Below are 13,468 nucleotides of genomic sequence, written 5' to 3'. Positions count from 1 at the left end.
AGAATAAAAAATTTTCAGATTTTTATATTTTATTGCTACATCTCATTTTTTTAAGTAGTCTTGGGAGAGAGAGAGGTAGAGGAAAAGGATATCATGATTTGCATGGGAGAATAGTGATTCGCAAAATGAGAGAGAAGAGAGAAAGAGATTGATTAAGAGAGATATGATATTTCTTAAAAAATTGACATCTTTTTAAAATAAGAGATAAAAAAAATTCCTTATGTCATTTTCTTTTTAAATTTTATTCTTTAAAAAAAACTATTTACTTTTTTTAAAAATTTCTCAAAAACTTGTTTGATTTGATTTATATTTTAAAAAGATACGTAAACTGAAAAAAAAAGAGTCAAACAAGTACTTATTTATTTCTTCTCTTTTTCCTAACAAATCAAAACCCAAATTGTTTGTGGAATACTACCCTATCTTTTGGATTTGTAAACACCACCTTTTTATCAATACTAAAAATAATTGTAAAATTTTGTTTATTTCCTCCTCTTTTTGGCAGATGAGTGTTGTGGTTAATTATTACAAAAATATAAATTGGTCAATAGAGATGTTCATTGTCTTATATAAAGTAGTTGAAATTTTGATACATTGTCTCTTTTTTTTTTGTTAATTTAAATAAAAAGAAACCCATTAATTAATCTAAGAAGCGTATAAGCATCAAAGTTCTTACCCAAAATGATGATACAATAAAAATAAGGTAAAAGTAAACATCATTGCACAAACCCTTAATAATTATGCACTAGAAGAAAAACTAAATTTGAGTATTTGACTAATCTCATTTTTAATGTATGCCAATTTAGTGGACAACCTCATCCAATTGATCTCTGACTGCTTTCTTCTTCTTTTTTACAAGTTGTACATGAATCTACAACTTTTACTTTTTTTAAAGTTTTTAGGTCAAAACATGAATCTAGGTTGACATGCTTAAATATGATGCTTACACGTGCTTTTTTTTAGTACATATGAAAAATTGATGAGCATTACTCAGTGAAAAGCACTTTTTATCTCTTTCACCTTTTATGAATTTTAAATCTTGTCATTTCAGTATTTGAATTAAAACATTTTAAGTTGAATAAGTCATTTTGGACAATTTCATTTTTTTTGAGTAATTTTAAAAGTTAATAATAATAATAATAATATATTTAAATTTACATGCTTGGTTTACACGTGTGGTGGCACGTGGGCCACGGACCCATCTCAGTTTTTGGTGTGTCATCTAGCGCCTTGGACTCGACCGGGGCCATAAAGTTCGGTTTGATTAATGGGCTGCCAGTCACGTGATCTGCCATGTGAGGTGGATGGTCCTTTTTGCGTCCGTACTTCGCTTGGCACTATTTGCTTAAAGTCGAATGATTGGCCACCGTCAGATCTGATGACACTGTTGCTATTGTCCCACGCTTCTCAGATAAATCGAATGTTAACAGACAGTCTGGTCATGGGACCCTCTTCTGAAATATCCCCCCTTTACCGTTAATTTGCAATCAGCATATTTTTTTCCCCTTATTTATGAAAGATTATTTTAGTTGGAACGAGGAATATGATTTTGTTTTTATTATTATTTTGTAATGAGACAAATTTTGTGAGACTTACAATTAATGTTTTCCATTGAAGACTTTAAATAAATATATAACCCACTCACCCACTTTCTTCCTTCTTTTGCTTTCCTTCATTTATTTTTTCAATTTTCTCCTTTATTTTAAAAGGGGAGAGGAGGATAGATCAGTGGCTTAACTTTATCCAATTATCAATATTTTAGATCTCAAATTTAAGTCTCACTAAGTATGGATTTTGTCCAATTTTATGTTTTGGTAGTTGGTTTATTTAGTTTGTTCATTGATTTCTTATTAAATGTAACAAATATATCATGTATGTTAAATAGTATTTTATTAAATTAATTTAGATTTACTCTTACGTGTAATGACATAAAAAAAAAAGCCTTGTGAAACTTAAGATATTTATCACATAATAAATTATAACAAAAGATCGTTCTCATTACGAATCTATATAATTATGGTCATAGAGTTATTGATTTGATTTTATACTTTCATGCAATATAAACATGAAATATAGTAACATCTCAAGCATTTGGCTCATTCAGTGATATATAAATCTTTTATCTAAATAGTAACATTCGAATCCTCATTATCTGAATTATAAAAAAAAAAATGAAGTATGGTATTTTACATACACCAAACCCTAAATAGCTAATATCTATAAATTTATTCATGTAAAGCTTTTGTTTTTTAACTTAAAAAAAATAATAAATTTTTGTACAATTTTATTCTTTACATGCGATATTTGACTATACCTTGTCACCTTGCCTCTAACTTCATGGGGAATTATAACCTCATTGTATGTTCCTAAATTATGGAGTGATTATTACAAACTCACCTTGTCCTCTTACAATTGTTAAGAGTTATTTACGGTTATTTTTTTTTTTGAAAGGTAAAGAGTTTTATTAATAAAAGAGTTATATTTAATTAATTATGGTATTTACTAAAACATCAAGCATGATCGTGTTTACATCAAATTAAAATATATTAAGCTATATACATTTCACCCTCCTACATGTTTTCGTTAATCACAATTGTGTTTAATCCAACCCTTCAAATGTCTTGTAAGCTGTAATTAACTACCTATTACTTCATGTCTTTGTTCCCTGACCTCTCCAAGCAATGTTCATGCTCTAACTTAATTCAAAATTTACCTATATTTCAACTTTTCACATGCAATCTTCTTAATCCCAACGTATCACGTTATTAGATATATACTTTTCTTAAGGGTCGGGTGATCGTCTTGTATGCTGAGGAAAAGCTTTTTTTTTTTATTTAAGCTTCCATAGGAGGGGTATGTGCACTAAGTTTAGTCTGATTGTAGATTTTTATGTCATTTTAAGTCTAATGTTGTCCATTAGATTCAATTTGACATTAATGTAATCTCACTTCAACAATAAGAGAATTTCATAAGAAGAAACCAAGAAAATCAAACTTTGCAAAACAAACGTCAATAATTTCTCTTAAAGTTTAAAAATAGATCATGCTAGAATGTTTCTTTTAGTGTATGATAATATATATAACAAATGCAAATAACCACAGCTTTATTAAAAGAAGTAGAGATACAGCTGCTGGTTGTTTTCTGGCCAGGGGATATATCTCCTTCACTCATTGCATCATATTAAACATGTAATTGGTAAGGTAATAAAAGCAGAAATTAAGCTTTTTCTAAAGTTTATGAAAATGACTTCGGCAAAACACTTGTCTCATAACAAATAGATTGGTTGAAGATTAGAACTTTCTTTTTCTTCTCTTTGTGGCCTCTGCCCCATTGACTTGTTCTAGTTTAGCACACTTTCGACACATGGAAGCTAGAAAAGGCTAGTGTAGAAATAACCGATTGTTAATTATTTTAATATACAATAAAAAAACAATATAGCTGAATGAGTGGAGAGAAAAAACTGCAAAGTGGGGATTATTTTTTCCCATATGATATATAAGAAGACAAAAGAATAGGGATTAAAATAGGGAAAAAAAAAAAAGCTGGGTGTGAGAGGGTATTGGGATCAGTATTTTAGTAGGACATAAGAAAAAGAAAGGGAGAAATCTGATTAATTATTTCACACTGAGAATGATTGATGGAATTGTTTATACTCTACTGAGATATGGTTCTTTCTATTGTCTGCCAAGATTATTCCTTTTTAATTTTTTAATTATATAACTACTTTAATTACCTATCTATACACCCTTATTAAAATCATTTGTGTTCTATATTATTTTAATATCTGATCAAAAACAAATGATGCCTTATGAAGAATATGCAAAATTAAAAAACTAGAACTGAATATTAAGCATAAATTAAAATTAATTAAAAGGAGAACCTAAGAAAAAGGTGAGAAAAGCAAAAAAAAGGAAAAATTATGGAATGATTAGCTGATTTTAATCCCACCAAAAAAAAAAAACCCATGTCTGGATAAGATTGATTGGATGCTTTGAAATGCGTGCACGCCAAGCCAACAAAGGACCAGGATATTATTTTCACCTAAAAATGCCTCTTCAATCTTTGTTAGACACCTCAGGGAAATTCTCAGTCAATACAATTCGTCTAATGAGGAATAAATTAATTGTTAACTTTTTATTTTTCTTTCTATTAATGTTTATATTTAGTTGACAAGATGCAAATTGACTATCGATGATTTTGCGATATATGGTTCGGTGAAATATTTTTCAGACTATTCAGTAAATTGGATTTGATGTTGATATGGGAAATGATGTTCTTTTGGGCAGGAAATGATTTTGTGCTTAGGAAAATGCTAGCATTCTTAATAATTCCGAAATATAATAGATTGACAGCATGCACTTGGGCAATCATTTCTTCAAATTTGGCAGGAGATTTACCAACACTTTTTTTTTTTTTTGCAAAATAGATAAGGAAAATAAAACTTACTATCAATAAGCATGATGTCTATAGATTGAAGGGTCGGCAAACTAATTATAATATGTACTTCAATTTTATGCGGTAATTAAGTTACAAAAAGGGCATTTTCCATTGGTATAAAATAGAGTTTTATTTCCTTTTCTTAAAGGCGTAAGCCATTTCATATACTTTTTGCACGAGAAACTGACAAAACATGAAAATGCTAACAAGATGTCCTTCTCCTTTATTGCCACCAACTCTAGATATTTGCTGATTTTTCAACTATTAAAAAATCCGCCCCTTGATTTTCAAATAAAAACCAAAGTGTCTTTTACTTTTTTTCTTTGTTTTTTTCGATGATTGTAAAATGATCGATGCTTAAACCAGGATTGTCGTCAAAGAAAATTTAAGCAAATTTCAACTTTGGGTATATATATATATATATATATATATATATATATATATTCTTTGAGGGATTTTATAAATGTAACATCTTTTCTTTGTTTTAATAAGAAGAAGAGATATACTTGATTCTTTGGTTATTTCACCAATTAAAGAGAAATAACATAAAATCAATTATACTCAGAAAAAAATTTCCATAAAATCAATTATAGAAATAATTATACCAAAATGTTTATTAATAACATGTGGGTTAAATTCTACTAACTAGATTTTATCTTAATTAGAAAATAAAAATTTTGAACTCACCGACTCTTACATTCAACACATTATGCATGTCTGCGGTTAATCCAATTCTTTTAACTTGTTGAATTTTCTCCAACTATATACTATTTATGGAATTATTTCTTAGTTGATTATATTTGCAAATGCTTATATGGACAAGAAAATTTTGGATTTTTTCTTTTGTATAAATTTGAAAAGTTATTAGATTGTGATGAAAAGTTAACCGATGGACTTGGTCACGAAACTATATCTTAAAACAAATTATTGGATAGGAAAAAAGGAAGGCCAGCCTTTGGTATGTATGTGTGTTTTTTCAAAAAAGAATTATCTAATTGTTCTTTCTTTCTTTTTTCTCTACTTACCTATCAATTTAATCATCAATTAAACACACTTATAAAAGCACTAGAATTAATTAAAGATGAGTTAAGCCCATTTATGAATGCTCATTAGTGTATTAGACATGGTTAATCATCGATCCCAACTTTTATCTGTCCACTTTAATGAATATTTCAATAAAAAAAAGTTTAAAAATTCAACTATACAATTGCAATTTGCTCATAGCTAGCTTTTCGAGTACAAATTTTAAGTGCAATTCACAAACTGGTGAATTTTGAAAAGAGGCAAATGGATTTCTTCTGTGGGTTTCATTTCATCTGCCACATATAAGACAAACAAAAATGAAAGTGTACGTTTACATCACACTTACAAAACATGTTTCTTAGCTATGTTGTTTGCCTTTGTTTTTAACCCTTAACTACAATTAGGTGAAAAAAATGTACCTAGTTATAGCATTCCCCCTTGGGTTTTGGGGAGCCTCTAAAATAAGGGACCAAGGCGAGGGTTTTAAGGTACACGGGCTTATATAAAAACAAGCCGTCTTGGGATCACAAAGAAGAATTTACGGCTTTACTTAAACCCTAATTTATTAGTATAAATGCATGTGATGAGGAATCCAATGATTAAAGCATGAACAAGATGAAACAAAAAAACACAACCTTTGATGGGGTTAATATTCGAGTTCTGAGGAAACGACATGACCAAGGTTTGAAACATTAATTGTCGATTTCGATATTAATTAATTGTTGATTTCGATAGTCTAGGGGGATACAATATATTACTGTGGAAGCAACAAGCTGCGGCAAGTCATGCCAATTCAAAGGTGTCGGAATCATTCTTTCTAAGATTTTGTTTTGGTGTAATGACAATTAGATGATTCAAAAACTCATCATGCTTTGCCTAACATAAACATTAATTTAGCTGACTGTGATGATGCATCAATTTTGTTGTTTTTAAAGCAAGAATTTTAATTAAATAAATTGTCTGTCGAGGAATGAATAATTATTTTATTAGTTGTTAAATCTTGGACATTTTTTTTAACTAGTCGGCGTGAATTTAAAATTATTATTGAAATCTCAGCGAACAATTTAAACTAAAATTTTTATTTTATATCGTAATTATTCGAAAAGAAACTTACATGGTTCATGATCTTATAATTTGAAAAAAAATTGTAGATTTTAATTTGAGTATAGTATAATCCTATTAAAAGAGAGAACAATTGTTAAATTTATTAATGTATAGCTGACTTGATGAATTGAAACAAAAATCAAAGTCCAAATACTTTAGTTAATTAACAATGAAAAGGTTTTAGAAGAATGAGGTTAATCTATCAATTGGAATTATGAACTCCCTCCTAGTATACAAATGGGTGTAGATCTAGTGAACAAAAAGTGAAAACAGAAAAAGAAAGAGAATATAAGGGAAAGAGGAAGAAGACAAAGAGAGAGGGGTTTGTTCCATTTTTGTTCTTTGGATGGGGGAAGGGGAATTACCAGGAATAGAGGCAAGCAACATAAAATACGAAAAAGGGGAGGGTAAAAAACTTGAGGAACATGGGAAAAGACACGAGGCCCCCGACAAATATTTTGGCAGTGCGGACAAAAGACATGGCCATTTTCCAAACCCCCCTTCCCCTTCAAACCTCCCCAAGAATAATGTTTTTGTGTTCCTAAGTCGCTTGTCAGATTAGCTCGAGATTTAAGGGTTTTTTTGCTTGTTTGTTTGCAACTTTGAAATGCGGTTCAAGGGAATGTTTGTCAAGGGAATAATCCCATAAATTATTCCAGAAGAATAATTTTATTTGTTTTATATTGCAACATTTCATTTTAAAATAACAAAATAATATAAGTTTATAATCCGCAAGCAAAGATTGATTTGTAGGCGGTTAGATTTTGATGTATGTGCACTCCTAAGGTCTAGAGATTTTTTGTCAAACAATTATTGTTTTCATGGCCTTTTTCCACATGTTGAGTTAATCTGGAGCATAAGCATATTGGTATAAATAATTAATTTCATTTATTAATCTTAAGTTGAGACCCATTCTTACATAACTAACATTCGAGTTATTGATAAAGTTTGGAAGCCTAAAATTTTTTAATTTTGTATGTAAAACCAATTGGGATATTAATTTGGTGCAACAATTATGATTATTTTCAATATTTGGATTATAAAAAAATTTATAAAGCTCGTGCACTGTTCTTGGATGTTTAAAACTAGTACTAGTATTCTTCTCTTTAACTTCATTGACTGTCATCTTATTTTTGTCAATTAACTGTACATCGTTTTCAGTTTAGGCCATGCTAACAAGAAACTGTAAATTCCAAAAGAAGAAATTAATAATTGTCCTTTCGATATTTACAGTTTGCAAGAACATTTTGGTAGAATATTACTAGTTGCTTCTGTTTACTATGTATTGATACAATAGAAATGGAGTAACACTTTGTTTTTTTCCTTTTCGTTTTGCAATGCTATTAAAGGGAGGACATATTCACATCTCAAAGCGTGATTCGATAATAGCATTAAAGGTTTAAAATTTTATTTTTTAAAATTATGCTTTTATAAAAATAATAAACTATTGATATTTTAAGATGTATATTTAATTTAAAAAATCAATAGTTAATAGGTGGAGAGACTTTTGTTATTTTATTGACTTACCACGTGTTGTGAATTAACGAAATAAGAACCCATAAAGGAGTCAACAAATGGGAAGAGTGTCTGTTTTAATATAATATTGAATTTTTTAAAACAAGTAACTAATAAAAAATCAATTGACAATAGGTATATATGCTTAAGATATTCCTAATTTTAATAAATGTGAAATTTTTTATCACTATTTTAATGTAAATATTTTTTAGAGATGATGATTTATAGATACAAAATTTTTAATAATTAAAAACAAGATTTGAAACTGAATTTTGATTAAAAAAATAGAAGGTGAAAAGGGGGGAACGATGTATTTCTTTTAAAATAATCTGAAAAGAAAAATAATACTGCTAGTACTAATATACTATATATTAATACTAGTACTAGATGAAATATTGATCTTGGAAATGGTAATCATTCTCTTGAAGACCTGGGGTTAGGGATCTCCAAACCCTAGATTTTGACCTCTTGAAAAATGTGGTCTGTCGGTCCTCTCACGGGCGGCTCCTCATGCTTTACAATAATACATTATAAAGCCAAACACACCCTTACCTTACTCCTATATATATATATATATATATATATATATATATATATATATTCCATTTTTCCCACCATCCTGACGTCAATTACCGGCACTACCTCCGAATTATTAGTTAATATTCTATGTTCAATTAATCGACCCAATTTTTTTTGAAAAATCAAAGCAATACAGCTAGATATTTTTAATTTTTGATGAAATAACGAAATCATAGCTACAGATATGTGGTCCTCCAAAAAGTATAGTATAAGTCGAAAGCAAATACCATATCTAGCTGGGAGTTGGTGTATTAACCACATGCTATATATGGATAATGTTTTGTAATATTTATGTAACCTCAGAATTAAGGAAAATTCACTATACCAATACAAGACAAATTCAATCTTGATTTCAACCGAGAAATGATACTTGCTCATAGCTAGCTAGATGGCTATATATATATATATATATATAATATGATCAATAATCACTAGACCCATCAAATAATTGTGACTCCGTATATATCCAATAATAGTCATTTATATAGCTGATCGACTAACTTTGCTCATCACTCAAGTTTTTGATAATTGGGTAATAATAATTATTCAATTTTATTACCTTTTGATTAAATATATTTAGTTACTTCATTTCTACTTTGATTTCTTCAAATGTTTTCGAATTTATTTCTATATTTTTTTATTTTCTTTGATACTATTATTATTAAAGAGATAGAACATTATTTTCTATATTTTTTTCTTTGATATTATTATTATTAAAGAGATAGAACATTATTCTTTACAATCTTTCTCTTTGTCTAGAAATTAATTCTTGCCAAGCACCGAAAAGGATAAAAAAACCTAATTTTATGTACTAATTAATTAGGATTTGTAATTAATTAGTAGAGTAAAAACATAAGTAGATATGATGGAAAAATGGTTTATGTCAAAAGTTACAGTAGCCGGTGAATTCTTTTATTTTTTTATTTGTTTTGTTATTTAATTAAGAAATTGAGAATTGCTTGCACCTTTTCTGTCCCACTTTGAGATAAAGCAAAAGCAGCGAAAAAGCAAGAAAGAAAAAGAAAAACATAAAAGAAAGGAAGAAAGAAAAAGGCAGAGTCATAAAGAAGGAAAGGAAAGAGAGAAAAACAAAGGTTCTCAAAACTCCATGATTCAAATTCTCAATAGGACTTGAGGGTCTTTCCCTTTCTTCTCTCTACTTAAACCAGAGGTGCAAGACCTCTCAAAGTTTCTACAAAGACTTGTTTGGGAGCTAGCTTCAAGCAAGCATAAAAAAGGGACAGGAAAACAAGGAGTAGTAGTTAAAAGAGAGAGTTTCAAGTGACCGAAGTCATCATCATCAAAGTTTTTGCTAAGGAAAGGCCATGAACCGAGCAGTCTTGCAGAGCTCACCAGTGCAGCAGATGATGGCCGGAAACCCTAACTGGTGGAGCATTAACAGCATGCGCCCACCAACTCATCATCAACAACCTTCTCCTTTCCTGCCGCCTCCTCCTACTTTCTTCCCTCAATACACCCCCACCTCTTCTTCTTCTTCCTCCTCCTCTTCTTCACTTCCTATTCCTTCTTGGCATGATAACCAGGAGCTTCCTGAGTCCTGGAGTCAACTACTCTTGTAACTCTCTCTCTTTCTCTATCTATTGTGTATCGGCTTTAGATTGATGCTATCTTTTGTCTTCTACACATACTCTTACAGTATTATACATACACGATGCATGTTTTGGATTCGATCTTTAAATTGACTTGATGAGCTGATAAAAGACAGGCAGTTTAATTGAGTTATTACATGTTATTTTAGGGGTGGATTGGTGGGTGAAGAAGAAAAGGGTGGTATAGGCCAGTTTCAAGTTCAAGTTCCCAAGAAGGTGGAGAACTGGGAGGAACAAGCATTACACCAAGCCTCAAATGCTTCTGTTGTGGATGTGAAGCAAGAAAACTCCGCAAGCAGCTATGTGTATGGGCATGCAAATGAAGATTTTCATCAGGCAACTAAACCAACTTGGTCTCATCAGATAATGCCTGCCTCTTCCCCCAAATCCTGCGTAACAAGTTTCAGCAGTAACATGTTGGATTTTTCTGGCAACAAAGCTGATGCAAGGCATCCACCTCCAGATCGCTCTTCTGAGGTACTAAGAACGGGACAAAATGAAAGAGCAGAGAGTATTAATTCTTCATGATATTTAATAGATAGAAAAAAAATTTCCAGACATTTTAGGGTTTCCTGATTTTTTTGAAGTACTTATCAAATTTATGCGTGAATTATACCCATAATTTGATCTATTCTACTTTGATAAAGTAGTACAACCGGTGGTTGATGAATAGTGTTTTATATAACAAGGTTAGTTAGCTGAATGTCTTCTTCTAGGCCTTGAAGGGTTTCTTTTAACTAACCGTCTCTGATTTATCAGATTGCTGTCCAATCAGAATTCTCATCTTATTTTTTCCTTTTCTTTTCTTTTCTTTTTCTGTAGTGTAACAGCACTGCAACTGGTGGGACATTAAAGAAAGCTAGGGTTCAACCTTCTGCAACCCAATCTACCTTCAAGGTAATGTACAAAAAATGCCCAGTAAAAATACCTAACCCTTTCAGCCTTCTCTCCTTCTCTCTCTGTCCTACACTCCACAAAAACGCAATTTGCACGCACACCCACAAGATACCCACAAGCAGAAAACACACATACTCATCCGTGGGCTGGTAAAGTAGTTGTCCTTCTCTTGATTGTCCATTTCTTCACGGATGACCATTCTTTGGACATAGCTATGATCATTGCTATGATTCCCTTTCTTCTATCAATGTAGAACAGAAAGAATAGTACTATCATAACTTAGTTAAAAGTAATTAATCATGGGACCTGATCAAGTTCTCATCACCTTGTTTTTTCTGATTAATTTGTACAAATTAATACCAGGTGAGGAAGGAAAAATTAGGAGACAGAATTACAGCACTTCACCAGCTCGTTTCTCCTTTTGGGAAGGTAATTAGCTTTAATCAATGAAGTTAAGAAGGCTCAAAGATTTAGATCTTGCAGAACGAAAATGGAATAAAAAACATTTGTATTCTTTACGAGGAAACCCATAAAGGACTTTTTCCAAAGATGAAAGCTTCCTTCCTTCTTCGTATTGTTGTTTTTTTCCCTCCCTCTCTTGAAGCATTTTTTTTTTAAGAAAGACATTAAATATGACTTTGGAGGGTTGTGGTGTGATATTTCTCTCTTTTGCAGACTGACACAGCCTCTGTCTTGTTAGAGGCTATTGGGTACATCAGATTCCTTCAGAGTCAAATTGAGGTGATGTTTCTTCCTTCCCCTACGCTTTTTTGCAAACAACCATGAACCAGGGATGGCACACTGTTTAAAGCCTCAGCCTCACAATGTTCCTTTAACATTCCTTTACTTTTATTGAAGTCTTCCTTCTCTTATAGTATATATATCCCCCCTGAATGTAGGCTCTCAGCTTACCGTACTTGGGCAGTGGATCAGGAAACATGAGGCAGCAACAATCTGTAAGAAAACTATTTCCATCATGCTTAATATTTCTCACTTCCCGAAGCCAAAAAACAAAAGGACAAAAATCTCTCTGCATGTGGAATTGTGTATGTATGCATGTGCATGAAGAATAAAAATTTTGAATAATGTGGTATTAATTGATTAATGATTATAATCTTTTTGTTTAGGTTCAAGGGGAGAGAAATTGTATATTTCCTGAAGACCCCGGTCAGGTATGTATAATAAGCTTTATTGGATCCATTACCTCAAAGGAACTTGGTGGGAAGTCGGAAACTTGAATTTAATTGGAATAGCTACCCGTTTACTGTGTTTTCTTTTTGAAGACCAATAAAGATAGTGTCAAAAGAACAATGTTCTCAGCTTTATAGCTTTACTCTTTATTAAGATCTATAAACGAAAAGAATTATTATCAGTACCCTTTGTTCGCATTTTGAAATAATTAACATCTTATAAACAAATAAGAAACAATGATGCTTGGTTTGACAAATCAATTAAAATGCTAATACTTTTTCGGATGCCATCTTGCTGTTTAGCTGTTGAACGATAACTGCATGAAGAGGAAAGGTGGTCCTGATCAGCAGGTAACTCTTGCTGCCCTGTAACATTATTTCTCCTTCTTTTTATTTGCCCTTTACATGCGTGGTATAAAATCGAATCATTAATAAATTTACTTTTCCATTTTCCAGGATTCTCATGAAGAACAGAAGAAGGACCTGAGGAGTAGAGGGCTGTGCCTGGTTCCTGTGTCATGCACGCTGCAAGTTGGGAGTGACAATGGAGCAGATTTCTGGGCTCCAGCCCTTGGCGCCGGATTCCGATAGAAAGTGGTTATTACAACTGTTCGAAGGGCAGCTAGCAGCTTTATCCAGCACATGACTTCAAAGAAAAAAAAAAAACAACAAAAAAGAAGACTAAAGAGCAGCTTCATGAAACGATATAACATCATGAGCAGTCACTCTGCTAAAAGGTCTAAGGCTGATTGCTCATGATGCTATACAATCTTTCTTGGACTTGTAGATGTTTGTGTGCTAAGCTCTAGCTTGGGTGATTCAGAGACCTACCTCTCTCTAATTTACTAAGATTTTAAGCTTATCTCTATTTTTCTTAGCTTTAACTTTAAATTATGATTAGCTGCTGCTACACTATTTGCTTTCATGTATATCCAGTTCTCTAGTAGTATGATTTAATCATTTTAATGCTGCATTGACTGAAAGCAGCATTCCTGAATCATCATCATCTTCGGCAGTATAGTATCTTACCTTATATTTGATATTAATTTTAAGCATATATGTAACTATATAAGCCAAAGTAAGGAATTCAGGTTGAAAGATAATAAAGCCTAGAGT

At 31.2% G+C, this 13,468-nt stretch overlaps 1 protein-coding gene across 1 annotated transcript; it reads left to right on the top strand.

Annotated features, from left to right (window-relative positions):
- The first annotated feature begins 9,689 nt into the window (after positions 1-9,689).
- On the top strand, positions 9,690-13,352 carry LOC110410525 (basic helix-loop-helix (bHLH) DNA-binding superfamily protein). The gene is made up of 9 exons (XM_021420260.2): positions 9,690-10,231; positions 10,415-10,742; positions 11,088-11,162; positions 11,526-11,591; positions 11,838-11,903; positions 12,062-12,118; positions 12,290-12,334; positions 12,656-12,703; positions 12,809-13,352. The coding sequence occupies exons 1-9, from the start codon at positions 9,981-9,983 to the stop codon at positions 12,941-12,943; spliced, it is 1,071 nt and encodes a 356-aa protein (XP_021275935.1). The 5' UTR covers positions 9,690-9,980; the 3' UTR covers positions 12,944-13,352.
- The last annotated feature ends 116 nt before the right edge of the window (positions 13,353-13,468 follow it).

The sequence above is a fragment of the Theobroma umbraticum genome, unplaced genomic scaffold, assembly GCF_002168275.2.
Source record: "Theobroma umbraticum cultivar Fairchild unplaced genomic scaffold, ASM216827v3 scaffold_56.0, whole genome shotgun sequence".
NCBI lineage: Eukaryota > Viridiplantae > Streptophyta > Magnoliopsida > Malvales > Malvaceae > Theobroma > Theobroma umbraticum.
The sequence above is the reverse complement of the archived record's forward strand: the minus strand, read 5'-3'. Positions and strand labels throughout refer to the sequence as shown.

Excerpts from the sequence above, each read along its gene's own strand:
- LOC110410525 (XM_021420260.2), top strand. The coding sequence starts at position 9,981 with ATGAACCGAGCAGTCTTGCAGAGCTCACCAGTGCAGCAGATGATGGCC. Across the intron at positions 11,163-11,525 it reads CAACCCAATCTACCTTCAAG|GTGAGGAAGGAAAAATTAGG; the intron begins GTAATGTACAAA and ends AATTAATACCAG. Across the intron at positions 12,335-12,655 it reads TTCCTGAAGACCCCGGTCAG|CTGTTGAACGATAACTGCAT; the intron begins GTATGTATAATA and ends CTTGCTGTTTAG.